Below are 16,355 nucleotides of genomic sequence, written 5' to 3'. Positions count from 1 at the left end.
GCTTACTATTGACTTACTCCGCTGCGCGTCGGGCCTAACAACACCCTTGAACTGTACATTATTGACGATACAGTACTGCCTCTCGTACCTTATTGCTTAATTATTAACATGATCATTTTTGTTACTTTGGTCATTGTATTTTGAAAGTACTTGTCCCGTCTGCATTAACGCGGTCTTTATGAATGTATTGTGATGCAGTTCCTCACCGTGACCATTAGAGGGCAATACGAACGCTCTTGACCATGAAATAAACAAACTGTTTCCATCTTATGTCTTAGTAATTTCATTCTTTTTTGTTTTTTTCTACATATATGCTAGTTGTGCTCACTTGTATGTGTAAATAAGTTAATTAACATTATTATTAACATGATTATTTTTGTTACTTTGGTCACTGTATTTTGAAAGTATTTACCGGAAGTGGTAGTGTATTGTCCCGTCTGCATTGAGGCGGTCTTTATGAATGTATTGTGATGCAGTTCCACACCGTGACCACTAGAGGACAATATGAACACTCTTGTCCATGAAATATATTTTCTATGCTCTTGACCACAGACGGAACTTAGCTCTTAGCTAACTTAGCTAACTTCACGAGCATCAAGGTAAACAATAGACAATTCCAGTTAGACCTCGTGACCACCGGAAGCTAGCGTAAATACAACAACTGTTACGAACGCTCTAATAGAAGCGCAGGTACACACTACGGCCGCTAGAGGGCGTGGAACACTCACGGCAACTATCAACTCCGTGAGCATCAAGGCAGACTTAATAGCATACTAAAACTTCCGGTAAAGACTTTCAAAATAAAGCTTTCAAAACATATTAGATTTATTAAACAGTTCGGTTAAAAAACTCGTGTTCTTGGTCGGTTAGCATCTACAAGCTATATGGTTGCTATCTGCTAACGTCACTTCGTTAACTACAATCACATTTAGTTGTAGCAGTTACATGTTGTCACCAGTATTGAAGTACATTTACTCGAGTAACGGTACAATTTTAGGTACCTGTAATTTACTTGAGTATTTCCATTTAAAGGCTTCTGCTGAAATATTGTATTTTTTCTAACTCAAAACATTAATTTGATGATTTAGTTAATTTGCAGATTATTATTATAAAATATGAATTAATGTATAAAGTACAATGGATCAATAAATAAAATACCTTTACAGTCTATGCAACACATGAATGCATCTATAATAATAATCCAGTATTGTAATACAAATTATTCTCAATGGTTCATTCTGCATAATGAGTACTTTTAAAGCATGTTTTGAAAACTAATATATTTGTACTTTTACTTCAGTAAGATTCTGAATTTAGGACTTTTACTTTTTAACAGTATTTATAACAGATTTAATTCTTCTTCCACCACTGGCTTTCACTTCAACTTGTGCTGCATTCTCTTGTGTTCATTCTATTCTTCTGCACCGTCACATGTGGTTCAAACATCTTAATGCTTCATAGAGTCACAGGTGTTAAGTTATGTTATATTATATTATGTTATATTATATTGTTATATTATGTTATGTTATGTTATCTGTTACTTTAAACTCACCAGGCTGGTCAGATCAGTATCCGTCCATTACAAAAAGGACAGAAACATCACGTTGGGTTAACATTTATTCATTAAAAGGTCGTGTAGAGACCACAGAGTTCATTAGGGTCCATCCAGACATGGGGTGACGCAGCACACAGCTAAACCACAGTCTTCAAAAAATAAAATCAGTGCACAGATAATCTTACAAAGATTGCATAATAATATAAACAAAAAGGATATAAAATTTCCCAGAAATAGTGCAAATTTGACCACCACCAGGAAAACTAAATGAAACCTGCTCCTCCACTTTGCACACAGAGCCTCTTCTCTTCATGAGAAACAGAAGAGAAGGAAGCAGACGTTCTCTGGGTGTTCGGGTGGCTACATGTCACTGAAACACACACACACACACACACACACACACACACACACACACACACACACACACACACACACACACACACACACACACACACACACACACACACACGTTCAAAGAATGTTTGCTTTTGAGAACAAAGTGCCCAACATTGCACGTTAGGAAAGCAAACATTAAATGTATATAGAGAGTAAATATGACGTCCACGTTTAACCGTTTTATTTTGTCCCGTTACAACGGGAACAAGGCTACATGTGTGCAAAAGAAAGACAAAGACGACAGCGTTTAAATAAAGTTTTCACATTTAAAAGGTCATTATTTGCCCGACGGTGCATAAACCTCAGGGATGAACGTCTCCAGTTAGATGTAGTGGATGTAATGTGCTCCAATGTTTGCAAACTCAACCGGCTTCAGACTCAAAATCCTCCAAAATAAAAGCGGATACTTCTTCAGTTATTGACGACAAAGCAGGTTTAAAATAACAAGAAACACATGGAAGTAGCTCCTCCCACACACCGCTCAGAAAACCAACGAATGTCGTCATCATTTATTCAAATCAGCGTCTATAATTCATATCAATACACACCTGTGCTGCAGAGGTGGACAAAACAAACACACCAAACTGACTCCTCTCTGAAGTCTAGTTTTAGATCAGCCGTTGCTGTTATTTTGTCCACCTCCTCGTGCTCAAGCAGCCGTGACGATGACGCTGGAGCTGCTTCGTCTCAGGTCCATCGTGAACCAAACAAGTCGCACAGTTCAGTGTGTTCAGCTCAGCTTCCCTTCACATCCTCTCACCTGAACGTCGTCAACAGTTACAATGTATCGGTCTGCTGACAGGTAATGAACCACCAGCGCAGCAGCGCGCGCACACACACACACACACACACACACACACACACACACACACACACACACACACACACACACACACACACACACACACACACACACACACACACACACACACACACACACACACACACACTAAACAGGCTAGGTAAACACAGCTGCGTGATTAAAAGTGGCACCGGAGTGAAGCTGCTGAGTAACAAACCCTCGACGTACATTCAAAGTCTGTTATCAAAAGTCTCCATCAAACCGAGAGACGACAAAACACGAAACACGACCCGGAGCTCCGTCGGCCCCCCGGCTAACGCCCGACGAGGGCGGCGTGCTACATGGACCGGTTCACCAAAGACACGGGTTCTGGCTCAAAGCTAGATGTGCAGAGAGGAAGGCCACAGGGCAAAGGTCAACCACCCCAAAAAAACAAAAAACAACAACAACAACAACAACAACAACAACAACAACAACATCCGTCTGCCACGTTTCTAAAATATTCAACCCGGTCGTGAGCGTGCATGCAGAAAACACTCCGGCCTGAAGGAGGTCAACGTGGGTCAGGACGTCAGGAAGCATGCTGGTGTTAAAGGAACTCCTCTCTCGTGTCACACACACACACACACACACACACACACACACACACACACAGAGACAGAAGAACACGACTACTAACTATTTGTGCACATGCTACTGACACAGGAGGAGGTCCTGGTGTCCGTGTGAGGAGGTGCTGTGCGGTTCAGAGATGTGCTGCTTTGGTTCGATCGTGGATGGATCCCAGTTCTGGTAAAAAACACACAACAGACGAGCAGACGTCCCCCCCCCCCCCCGGAGGAGAACGGACGGAGAGGATTACAAAGCATAAATAGTATTTATATATGTATGGTTATTTACTGACTCCCTGTGAAGATAAAAAAACACCGATAGAAAGAGGAGGAGGCGTTGCGGCAGGTCAGTGGATTCAGAGAACACAGAGCACCAGTGGACGAGCCCTGAGCACACACACACACACACACACACACACACACACACACACACACACACACACACACACACACACACACACACACACACACACACACACACACACACACAGTGTATGCGAGGCCCCTCTCCCACACAGGTCCCATTCGTTTAAAGGGCGGTGGGCGTCGGCTTAGCGTGGAAAGGGGGAGGGGTTGGGGGGGTGCTGGCGTGGGCGCTCGAGGCCTCTGGCAGGTCTTGGATTCGGTGGGTCCTGGTCTGCTGCCAGCCGGCTCCCTCCAGGGCGTTCAGGGTTCAGAGCTGGTGCACGACGCTGTCCGTGTGGTGGACGGGGACGGAGGCGTCCTGCCGCAGACGCTGCCACTGGAAGGTGGTGCTGAGGGAGCCGACCTCATCCTCCTCGTTCTCCTGCTCCTTGGCGAACTCCATGAACACCTACGGGACGAAGACGAGGAGGAGGAGTGAGAGAGTGTGGGCAGAACTAAATCAGATGAAACCGTGAAAGAACGTTAGAAACGGTGGAGTATTTCTAAACCACATACCTGCTCCAAGGTCGACTGGGAGAAGTTGTACTCTTCAAAGTTGAAGGTTTGCTTGGCTGAAAATAAACAGAGATGAAGACGACCAATTAAAATGACTGACTCAGATGTGTGTGTGTGCGTGTGCGTGTGCGTGTGCGTGTGCGTGTGCGTGTGTGTGTGACTCACCTCTCTCTAGCTGAGAGAAAGCCTTGGACAGGGACTTCACGTCCTCCATGGGGATCTTGTAAACCATCAGAGTGGCGAAGCTGCAAAGAAAGCATCAGCAGTATAAGTAAGCATGTACCGTAGTGGTGTGTGTGTGTGTGTGTGTGTGTGTGTGTGTGTGTGTGTGTGTGTGTGTCTTGGGTCTCACCTCTCTTGCCGGGCGGCGTGCGGGAAGATTCGGAGGATCTCTTTGTGCAGCAGCGCCACCTGCTGGAGTCCCGTCAGCTCCTCTCTGAGCTTCACCTCCAGACTGTAACCTCGTCCGTATTTCCCTTTCAAATGCTGGATGGAGCCGATGCACCTGACGGAGGAAAAAAAGGAAAAACAGACGGAGCATTGAAGGCGATCCACACACACACACACACACACACACACACGAGCAGCTAACCTCAGCTGGCCCGACACCAAGATGGCTACGCGGTCGCAGACGGCCTCGGCCTCCTCCATGTAGTGCGTGGTGAGGACGGCTCCCCGCTGGCGGTTCTTGAACGCGGCGCGTATGGCTCTCCTGCACAAAAGAAGACACGGAGGTCAGAACCCTCCACAGTCCTCAGGAATGGACTAGTTCTGCTCTGCAGCTGAACCTACTCTGTGAACAAGGTCATTTACATGGTATTGTGTTTGGACTGCTGTTTTCTTGCGCACAAATGCATTTGCTTTAAAGTGAATGCGTCTGGTCTCACCACATGCGCTGTTTAGACTTGGGGTCCATCCCTGAAGACGGCTCATCCAGTAAGACGATCTGAGGATTCCCAATCAAGCTCAAGGCGAAGCACAACTGTAAACAGAAACATTCATCCGTTCATTGAAAAGAGCTCCCTTCATGTCGACGTGTCTCTCGCTCTTCATACATGTCGTGGACATGTCCTCACCTTCCTCTTGATCCCAGCTGACAGGGTCTTGGCTTGTTTGTTCAGGTGGTCCTTCAGCTCCAGAGCGTTCACCACACTGACAACAAGGAGAGTCACACAGCTCTTAAGTGTCTCCTCCATCACGAGGAAACAGACTCCATGTTCACAGACGCTATGATGAACCAGGTTCTGTGAGCATTCGTCTCTGAAGGCTTACCGTTTGATGATGCCCGGTACGTCCTCTCCTCTCAGGCCCTTGACGGCGGCGTAGATCTCCAGGTGTTCGTGCAGAGTGATCCTGGGCCACAGAGGGTTCACCTGAGGACAGTAGCCCACGTGGTCCAGAGGACTGTCCACCGGACGGAACTCCGTGCTGTAGTCGCCCATCAGGATCTGAAGGAAGCAGAACGAACGGTAGATTATGCTCATTAAATGTGGATCAGGAAGTGAAACCCCTCAGTAGAGACGAGGAGGCCTCAGTGTTCTGTACCTGGCCCACAGTGGGGTCGGTGTCGCCTGACAACATGTGCATGATGGTGCTCTTTCCTGCTCCGTTGGGGCCCAACAGTCCAAGGACTTCACCTGAAGTTAGAAACGGCAGTTTGATTCTTTTACTTTGGTAACAAAGGAATTGAAGCGCGAGTGATTAGAGTCGACGTACCTTTACGAACGCAGAAGGAGACGTTCTTTGCGGCCACTTTCCTCGTCTTGTTGAGAGAGAAACCTTCTCTTCTGCCTTTGTACTGCTTCCTCAGGTTGCTCACAACCACCGCTGGTTTCTAAATATCAGACGCAGCGAAGAGAGACAACATGATACATGAATGAAAAGAAATCGTGCAAACTCAGGTCTTTAAGCTCGGTTTGTGACCGAGGTGTCTGAAGCCAGACTTTCCCAATTCCCTGCTGGACACAAACTCACTCCAGGTGTCGATCTCACCTGAACAAGTAAGAGATGAGATGTTTGCTCACCTCTTCACAGGACTGGCAGGTGAGAGCCTCCTTCACTCTGGCCTTCTCCATCCTAACGTCCTCGTCCTCGTTCAGCCCTTCTTCTGGGTTCTTCTCCACTTTGGGCTTCGACGACAACCTGGAAACGCAAAAAGACTCTTCCATCATTATGACGTGAACCAACGCGATTCTCAGTTCAGACTAAGAAGCTTGACCGGACATCTGATCAGTACCGGCCGACTGTCCTCCCTCCGTAACGGATCTCCAGCCAACGAAGCAGGAAAAGCAGCAGGATGCACTGGAGATACGGCTGAACAGAAACAGACACGCAGTATTACGGCTGAACGTTTACTGAACGCAGAGATGTTTGGCATTTAAATTGAATACATACAGCGATGATAGCAATGAGAAGATTCTTCCACAAGAAGTTGTCCTCGTACAGAGAGGGGAGGAAGGTCGCCTGTGAACGGAGACAACACATCAGTGAGGAGGCTCCTGCTCCTCTGAAGACGAACCACAGCTGGAACGTTTTCAAGGAGTCCTTTGGATTATCACTGGAGGACCTGACTGGTCGAGCTCCTACCTTGGTGATACAGTTGAGGCAGCCCATGAGAGGATACAGAGGGTTGAAGAAACACAAGACGTTGTGCAGATTTCGGGTCAGTTCAGGGTTGTCGTTCACGAATGACAACTGAACCAGCGAGGCCGACACCACGCACACCTGAGGAGCCCAAACAATGAGCCCGTTTATATTTAGTTACTGTGATCACAAGTTCTTCATGATCTCAGGAACACACGGCCTCACCATCATGGAGATGACGGAGAAGAAGTCCCTGTTGCTCTGGACTCGAGCGAAGCCGAAAGAAAACACGTAAGTGAAGAGAATCACGGCTGGACCGAAGCCGACGGTACACAGGACCTAGGAGAGGGGAGAGGAGGAGCCGTGACAGCTGGACTCAACATTAGGACGTTACCAGAACGTATTTCAGTAAACGGCAGTACGGACCACAGAGGTGAGGTTGCTGGACGTGAGCAGGTTTCCCGTGTGGAAGGAGAAGAGGATGATGGTCATGAAGCAGAGGATGAGGTAGTAGAAGGGGATGTCCACAGCCGCCTGGCCGCACCAGTAGGCCGACGGAACCAGACCCGAGATACGTAGTGTTGAGCGACACTTGATCTGAAGGAGAGGAACAACCAAAAAGGGGAATACTTTACTAGGGGGATACTACGTACCTGTAGTAATATCACTCCTCACTCTCTTTTAAGTGCAAACTATAGTTACAAATCCAAATTAAAAAGGGTCAGTTTACCCCAAAATCAAAAACACATATTTCCCTTCTTACCTTTAGTGCCACTTATCAATCTAGATTGTTCTGGTGCGAGTGGCAGAGTGGCAGAGTGTTGGAGACATCGGACGAACTACACCCACCAACCGTATCACCACCAGGAGGGGAAGCGTGCGTCTACTCACGGTCGAGAGGCTCGTGTTCAAAGCGTGCGGCTAACAGCTGCTGCTAGCTCACCTAGCACCGCTAACGTCAACGAGCATGAGCCTCTCGTCCGTGAGGCTCATGCACGCGTCCTTCTGTGCAGCGATACTGTCGACAGGGTGTAGTTCGTTAGAAGGAAAGCAGTTCCAGTAGTTCGTGGTATTACATGCAGTTTGAAGTAAATGCCTTGCTGGACAGATGGAACGGTCGTCGGTAGGTACAGTCAGGGATTACCTCTCTGTCTCGAGTGTGGTCCATTGCGAAATATGCAGGCATTCCCGCTGCCAGCATTCCCAGTATGATGGCCTCTATGTACACCAGAGCGTAGGACGTAGCATCCGGGATTTGCTGAGGGACGTCACAGAGGGAAACATTTAATATCTTTAAATGACTCAAACAGGATAGATGAGATCTGTGCCATCCGCCTCCTCCAATACCCACATAATCAAACGGTTTGGTCCAGGTTCGGATCTGTCCGGTACCGTTCAGTCCTCTCAGAAGGGCGTTGCTCAGTATATTGACAGCCATCGGCAGCGAGTGAACTGTGGTGCTGTTGAACGCAACGCTGTATTTGAAACCCTGTTGACGAACAGAAGAGCGTTAGAGAGAGTCCCCTGTCAAACAAACGGCCCTTCATCCGGAGCACTGCGACCACATGCACCGCCGGCGTTAACCTTGCTGGATCCCGTTACGTTGATGGCGGCGCTGTGGGGCGCTGCGGCCATGTAGTCGCTCTGTTTCATCATGTCCACTTTGATGTCCTGAGACTGCAGGTTGTGAATGAAGTCTGAAATATCAGATCCTGTCGGCACAAGAAGGAAGACGCAGCTAACCCACGAGCACGACAACGGCAAAATGCAGTAAGAGCTGCACCCAAACAAACGTTTGAGGTGTAATTTAAGTTTCACAAACCCCCATATTTACAGCAGGCAGCGCTTTCTAACAGAAAACCTGAAGCTATTTGCTCGTTTCCTCCAGCAGACTCACCCGAGGAGTTCTGAACCAGGAGGCTGGTGGCGTATCTCTGCTGCGCCTGGTTCCTCTTGAGGAGGTAAATGGGCAGAAACTGACGGTCTGGGGAGTGAATCTGGATGTTTCCTGTGGCCAGAGACAGGACGAGCACTGCGGCAACAAACACCAGGAACAGGGCCAGACTGCAGGAGAAGGGAGACCGGATCAGTGAAAGAGACAATGTCTGAAAAACTTAAAACATGTTTTGCGTTTGCTGACGATTATAGTTCTTAGAAAGCAAATCACCAAAGTTTATTTGCATGTAATGAGTGTTATAGATGTGTGCTCTGTGGCTCAAGTTGTCTAAATGTATTAATATATTCTACATAAACAACTACATTTAAAAAAAGCAAGTTCAGTATCTCAGTCCCGAATGAGCGACCTGGACCAGGACCTGGTTCTCAAATCGCCTTTGTCTCTTTGTCGCTCACGTGTAAATGAAGGCCTTCCTCTCCCTGCGCATGTTGAGCATGTGCAGCCAGGCCACGGCGCTGAACTGCTGCCGCCACAGAGCGTGACCCGACACCACGTCCGACTTGCCGTCCGAGAACGCCAGCAGCCGCTGGTCCGTGTCGTCCACGGAGGCGCCGTCGCATTCGTCCTCCGCCTGCTCCCGATTGAACACGCTGTAGTCTGAAAGACAAACCGGGCGGGAGACACGCGCTCGTCTGGACGGTCGTTTTACTGAGTTAGGAGGAACACGGCTTTTTGGCGACACACTCACCGGCTTGGTCCACTTCAGCCTCGGCCTCCAAGCGGAGGAAAACGTCCTCCAGTGTTGTCATTGAAACGCCGTAGTTGATGATTCCCAGATCGGGTTGACAGTCGAGCTCCGAGAACAAGCCTTTGAGAAACAGATGAATCAGGACGGATTGGTCTGCAGGTCTGCAGCAGGACACTGCTTAGCTTCTGCTTCTGTGCTGGTAAAAACATGAACTAGTCCTTTAACCGGACAGCGTGGTCTGACCTGAGAATGTGTCCATGCTCTCAAAAGGCAGAGTGAAGGTCAGCTCTGCCTCGTGCTGTCGAGATAACTTCGCTTTGGGAACGTGCTGGTTGACCAGTGACGAGATCCTCTCAGCTTCACATCCCTCACTGACGGACATTCTGCGAGGGACAAACAGAAAGCTACTTAAATAGAGATTTACAAACCCTCAATAAGCCGTAGCAAAACAAAAACACATGATGTCATACATCTATAAGATGGATCACCAATGAGCCACTGAGGTCTTTACATATCCAAACACGGGTCACTGTTCTGTGACTTTCAAAACTTGAAAGCTGAAGGAATAAAGTACACGGTGGAGGTACAATCTACTTGCCTGAGATGATATCCAACACCACACTTGACCTTCAGATACATAGAAGAGCCGACACATTTCAGCTGTCCTTGAGAGATCACAGCTTTACGATCTGGAGAAAACAACAAACAACATCTGAGTTTAACAGTAACAACAGATCTATTCTATTCTATAGAATCAGTTCTAGACATTTCAAGATTAAGAGTTTTCGTCCGTCGTGGCTGTGGTGCCTGTGAATCAGTGCGGGTTACGTAACAGACAAAGTTCATACCGGCGAGAAGGTCAGCCTCGTCCATGTAGTGCGTGCTGAGGACAGTGACTCTGCCGGCTCTGCGGCTCTTCAGCAGCGACCAGACCTGGTGCCTGGAGCAGGGGTCCATGCCCGCCGTGGGCTCGTCCAAGAGCAGGATCTGGCAGGAAACAAACCGCTCAGGCTCAAGACGATGTGATCACGATGTGACCGATAACTCCGGACATGTCAGAGACTTTCCAGTCTGGGACCAGGATACACACAAAACCAGATTGAAGTAAGCGATTAATGGTGAATAAAGGACTTTCTGCAGGTACCTTCGGATCCCCGAGGATGGCGATGCCCACGGAGAGCTTCCTCTTCTGGCCTCCGCTCAGATTTTTGGCCTGAGCGGTCATGATCTTCTCCAAGTCCAGATCCTTCAGCACTTTGGTAACCTATTAGAAAGACGCAAAATCACCGGTCGATTAACACACTCAACCGTCCGTCTAGTCACAAAATAGGCCTTGGAACACAACTAAGCAGAAGACGGATGCTGCTCCATCGTCACGTTACCTCGGCGTCGATGTCCGAGGGTGGGATCCCTTTGATGGCGGCAAATATCCTGAGGTGCTCCTCCACGGTGAGCACGTCGAAGATGATGTTGAACTGCGGGCAAATCCCCACCAGCTGCTTCATGTCCGACCCGTCCGCGATCTCCGCTACGGGGGAGCCGTAGATGGTGGCCGAGCCGCTGGTGGGCGGGCAGATGCCGCACAGGATGTTCATGAGAGTGGACTTCCCGGCGCCGCTGTGGCCCAGCAGAGCCGTGATCTGACCCTCGTAGATGTCAAACGTCAGACCTGGAGGGACGGTTGTGAAGAAAGAGATGGACAAAAACGCACATGAACACGAGAGCAGACACGCAGAAGTGCTGAGCGACACATTGTTGAAGCATCGACAGCATGATGCTGCTGAGGTGGAGCACATCACAACATCTGCTGCTCACTGAGAAGCCTTTAGAAGGTGGAAATGTTGACTCACCTCTCAGAGCCTCCACCACGTTATCCTTCTCTTTGTACACTTTCTGGATGTTGTTGATGCTGCCAGAGAAGGAGCAAACAAGCAATGTTGTCAGCTATCTAACAGGCTGCATTCCCAAGAAGTCCTTATTGCAACAGAAGCATGCATCCGACTGACGTTCATCATGAAAGGTCAGACTCTTACCGGATGGCCTCTTTCCCTCTGAACTCGGGGGAAACCGGCTCGATGGACTCGTCGCCGCCGGGAGCTCCTTTCACCTCCGCGTCGTACACCGAGCTCACTTCAACGTAGCGCTTTCTGCGTTTGGACCAATAGGACGGCTTCAGGAAGTACACCAAGGACCTCCTCATTCCAAACTCACCTGCATTTCAGACACAATGTAATCGTTAACAACACTAAAACAACGATAGGTTGAGATTAAACTTAACTGATCCCACAGGGAAACTCGGCTAATGCAGAGCTGATACTAATCGTATCAAAGCGGATTTAATTAGTTATATTGAGGTATACTGTGTGCATGTGTGTGTGTGTGTACTTACCAGGCAGCACCTGGTCCAGGTAGACAGCCAACAGAAGGTAGAGGATGCAGTCCACAACCAGCATGAGCAGGGGCACGTAAAGAGGATGGGGGCCGTTGGCCAGCGAGGAAAACACAGCACCATCTCCCTGGGCCTCCAGGTAGACCACCTGACACATGAATACACATTATCCACACGTGTGTTCTATCGGGCTAACTGCACGGCTCCTTGAGCATGACTGCTTTTGTTTGTATGAAATATCAAAATTTAGAAGCACTTGCGGCCAAAAGATAGCACGCTAATGTCTAAGAACTACTGATTCTTATAGGATGGTGGATGGAAACGAACCCCGGTGAAGGAAAAGCATCATGGGAGGGGAATAATAGCAACAACAGCATATACGGAACAACGTCGACCATTTGAAGGACGTTCCTCACCTGTGCGATCCCGATGGAGAAGGCGCTGGGGGAGAGCAGGCAGAGAAGCCAGACCAGCGGCTGCGGGAAGTCCTTCATCAGCACGGTGAACAGCGACAGGCAGCCGAACACCACCGTCAGCATGGAGCCCACCGTGCTGGCGAACTTAGGCTTCTTAAATAACGGAGTCAGCATGAAGGAGAAAAAGATCTGTGGAACGAGGGACACGAGAGAGAGAGAGAGAGAGAGAGAGAGAGGAATCATCTGCATGGCTAGTAAGTAGACACCACTCAGGCTCAATGAGAAGATGAACATGTGGACACAGGATTACTTCTCCTCCATCACAGCTCTGCTCACCGATGAGATTCCATAGAGGAAGATGAGGGAGAAGATAACCAAGAAGTCGCTGTTAGGGAACAGGGCCGTGTATGTAGCGATGATGGACATCAGGATGGACATGGTGGTCACCAGAGCGGCATACAGGAGGCCCCATGACAGCCTGTTGTACGACACGAAGCCTTAAGCAATAGACAACAATCAAGAACGCACACAAACGACAAACTTCTCCTCTTCCTCACCAGAAAGACGTGTCGTAGAGCCCCATCATGGTCATGGTGTCTTTGAGGCGATGCTCCTTCTCAGCCGCCACGTTGACGATGAGGAAGGTGACGAAGGGCGTGAAGGCCAGGACCAGGTAGATGGAGATGAGGGCGTGGGGGAACTTCTGCACCTCCACGGAGCCCGGCTGACCCATCATCACCACCTTCAGGTCCATCTCGCTCCACACCGACCGCTTCGTCTGCATCTGTACACGGCAGACGGACCGTTAGCGCCGCATTGACATGTTCTTCGTCGTGTGAGACGCTATCGTGAGCAATACGAGCGGGTTCAGGCTGAAGAACTCTGAGCTGATCTCTGAGCCGGTCTCACCTGGATGATGGCTGCATCGATCAGAGACTGGAGGCGGATGAAGCCAGAGTACCAGTAATTAGCTGCTCTGCAGTTCACTGAGCTGGTGAAACAGTTGGCTGGAGGAGAACAAGCACAATGACAGAAACATAAGGAGTGTGCATGCCAGAGAGATATATATATATATATATATATATATATATATATATATATATATATGGCATTTCAACTCTAGTAGGCAATACTCCTGCTTGCTTTAAATCATAATACTGTAAAGGGAATAGCGTCTATGGAAGCCCTCAGAGGGAAATGTTTATGAGCTACGATTATGTCAGGATAATCTGTTTGAGTTGTTTTTTTCTAATTGTGAAAGCAGGTGAACATTTTTTGTTTTTTGTCGGGATGATTTAATGTTTGTTGTTGTAGTACTCACTTTGGCCACAAGAGGCTGAAGTGCACCACTACTACATGTTTAGGACTAAAAGCAGTGATGTTTCCTAGTTTACATAACTTGCTAACACACAATATATGTACCTCGTGTTTAGAGAGCATGGGGAAATACATTATTTTGTTTGTCAAAACAAAAACAAAAAAGAAAATTAGAAAGATGATATTGGCGAAAATCTTTTTTCACCGGTTCTGAATTCATAACAGAATTATTGCCTCTCTGTACGTGACAGTCTGTTCACTGCTGGCAAAAAACATTTTCATATAAAATCTACAAACTATGAAAAAAGTGAGGGGGTCTGAACATTTCCTAAAAAATGAAATTGTATATGTTTAAATAAAAGGAGTCAAAACTAAAGAAAGTCCCATTAGACTATACCAATAGACTCTGTGTAGTCGCTGGGTAAGGGCAGCTGGTTGTACGGGAAGCGCAGCCTGTAAGACGTGGCGGAGCTGTCCATGAACACAACACCGACATAGCTGGAGGGCTCGTACAGGCTGGCGTTCTCAAGGTCCTCCTCGCTGGCAAACATTTCCAGACGATGCTGCATGTCTGGAAGCACACGGAGGGGGAGAAAGGTTAGACCCTGTGGCAGTAACCTTCTGGTCCTCCTTCCTCGGCCACTGTACCCGTTTGACACAGAACAACACAAGGACGAGACGGATCACTCACGCATCTCCTGGGCCACCTCCTCCATGATGTGGTTGGTGACGTTGCTGATCGGCGTGTAGCCCAGGCCCTTCAAGAAGTGGTCGTCGCGCTCCAGCTCCAAAGTGCTGATGCCTCCGTAGTAGACGTGAGGATTCAGGGTGCTGATGAGTATCAGCAGACCCAACAGCAGCAGAGGCAGGATCAGCTCCTGCAGAGACGGACGCAAAAGAGACCGCCGATGAGAAAACCACCAAGAGCTTTTGATTTGTCCAACCAAACAAATTCAAATTACTACTCCTCCTTTTTCTGCTACTCATCCCGTTAAACACAGCAGTCTCTGAGTCCGACACCACCATGGAGTAATACATTCAACATCATGTGTCTGTCCCATCATACAGGTGTTCTGTTCCCACACAACACTCCATAACAAGATTCATTTGATCAATTCTAAATGATTTATCCAGTTGTCGTCTCTGGTGTGAAGTAAACAAGCCGTATTAATCACTCTCCTAGCTGCTGTTTAGGAAGCTGCAGGAGGGCCCTCAGCGCCGCCTCTCCAAAGAAAAGTTGATACACACAGTGACATTAAAAATGCATCGGCGCAAATGAAAAATGCATGTTGTAACAAACAAGAGAAAGGGAGGGAGAAGAGGCACAAGCTCTCTCTTTTATCCAATTCCAAACTCTAGGAGTACTTTAGCCAGGGTTCGAGGTTTGGGTGTTTGTCGTTTCACTGGAGCAGCTACATTTGTGACCACATGAGCACATTAGAAGTCTTATTAATAAGTGTAGCTCACTCACAGATCCAGACATAATACGGAGTGTGACAGAGTGTGCTAGCCTTGAGGAAAGGTATGAGGAATCCAAGATAAGGGCACACCACGGGCATGACAACCCTCAGATAAAACAGAAGGAAAAGTAACCGAGGACTGTGTTCACATAAAAAGGTGTGTGTGTGTGTATGAAGGCAAGCTTCCTTCTACATGTACTGTGCACAGCATACGTCACTGCTCCGATCTAAATATTGACTGAGCCACATGACACGTCGTGGGATGTGAACTGTCAGATTCACAGCAGTGTGCACCTGAAGGCTCTGCTGCTTGGTCCTCCATTTGATGAGCAGGTTCTTGTAGAGAAGGCTTCTGGTTTGGTGCCAGACTCCGGCGTCTCTTCTGTGCATGGGCTGCATGCCGCCGGCATGCCTCATCTGGATGACGTACGGACGAGAAGTTGTCTCTCTAATGCTGGCCTCAGCTGCAAGAAAAAAACAAAAAATAGCAAAAAATGAAACGCTTCCTCCATTAATAAAATCTAGAAAGCAATTCAAATCCATCAGCCTGGGCTGTAAGCAAACAATCCATCTGGAAACTCAACGGTGGATCAATCGTTGCAGCCCTGGCATACAGCTGTAGAATCATAATTCATAGAGGAACACTTTCACAATTATGCCTTTCACTTCTGCAGAAACAGCTGCATGTTGCAGCGTGCACTGAGTGTAGTTCATGTCGCGTGCATGCCTCACAAAAGCAATACACTCGATGAAACACTACATTTAAAAACTGCTCTCTAATAATGCATCAGTGCAGCTTCTCCCCCATCATCTCAGTGGGTCTCACACCGGGACGATGCTCCTCCGGCTGGAACCACGAACCCAGTGAGAAGAAGGTGCGCGTGTCGGCCCGGGCTTCCGGTTCAGTGTGCTATTGAACTGTTGCTTTGAATTAGAGAAGCACCCGTCTCTGTGCACGAGGCCGTGCGCACCATTAACGGACAGAAATCAGACGTTCGTGTTTGCATCACCTGAGCTAACGCTGGACTCCGGCTAGCAAAAGCTGCAGCAACAACAGCCGATATCGACCGGAACACATGCACAACGCGACTGATACCAAGGGGAATAATTAACATACTCACGTATGAAATACATTAAGGCATATCTCTCCTCGATTTGTAGTTTAACGGCCTTACATTACAGATGTTTTATGTCAAGTAAACAACCCTGAAAAACGAGCTCCCTTCTTTCCTTCCGTCGCTATAGATGCTATTTCCTCCT

General features: G+C 48.0%; 1 protein-coding gene across 1 annotated transcript; it reads right to left on the bottom strand.

The window, feature by feature from the left end:
* Positions 1-1,604: 1,604 nt before the first annotated feature.
* abca5 (ATP-binding cassette, sub-family A (ABC1), member 5) lies at positions 1,605-16,325 on the bottom strand. The gene is made up of 38 exons (XM_068729220.1): positions 16,217-16,325; positions 15,390-15,559; positions 14,327-14,513; positions 14,033-14,206; positions 13,228-13,325; positions 12,876-13,102; positions 12,655-12,796; positions 12,319-12,507; positions 11,903-12,050; positions 11,547-11,724; positions 11,364-11,422; positions 10,896-11,182; positions 10,658-10,777; positions 10,362-10,500; positions 10,112-10,202; positions 9,757-9,896; positions 9,514-9,633; positions 9,221-9,422; positions 8,766-8,932; positions 8,453-8,580; positions 8,220-8,357; positions 8,013-8,126; positions 7,295-7,465; positions 7,094-7,207; positions 6,872-7,009; positions 6,680-6,748; positions 6,522-6,598; positions 6,310-6,427; positions 6,002-6,119; positions 5,831-5,922; positions 5,558-5,733; positions 5,362-5,437; positions 5,173-5,267; positions 4,878-4,997; positions 4,638-4,790; positions 4,451-4,530; positions 4,286-4,341; positions 1,605-4,178 (listed from the first exon to the last, which is right to left on the bottom strand). The coding sequence occupies exons 1-38, from the start codon at positions 16,227-16,229 to the stop codon at positions 4,038-4,040; spliced, it is 5,025 nt and encodes a 1,674-aa protein (XP_068585321.1). The 5' UTR covers positions 16,230-16,325; the 3' UTR covers positions 1,605-4,037.
* Positions 16,326-16,355: the final 30 nt, after the last annotated feature.

Source organism: Cebidichthys violaceus, unplaced genomic scaffold (genome assembly GCF_023349555.1).
Source record: "Cebidichthys violaceus isolate CVI_PGR_0920_01 unplaced genomic scaffold, fCebVio1.0.p SCAF_45, whole genome shotgun sequence".
NCBI lineage: Eukaryota > Metazoa > Chordata > Actinopteri > Perciformes > Stichaeidae > Cebidichthys > Cebidichthys violaceus.
Note: the sequence above shows the minus strand (reverse complement) of the source record. Positions and strands in the feature narration are given on the sequence as shown.

Bases quoted from the DNA above. Each gene is read 5' to 3' on its own strand.
- abca5 (XM_068729220.1), bottom strand. The intron at 7,208-7,294 runs GTCCGTACTGCC...CCCCTCTCCTAG, and splicing joins CCAGCAACCTCACCTCTGTG to GTCCTGTGTACCGTCGGCTT. The intron at 5,438-5,557 runs GTAAGCCTTCAG...CCTTGTTGTCAG, and splicing joins GTACCGGGCATCATCAAACG to TGTGGTGAACGCTCTGGAGC.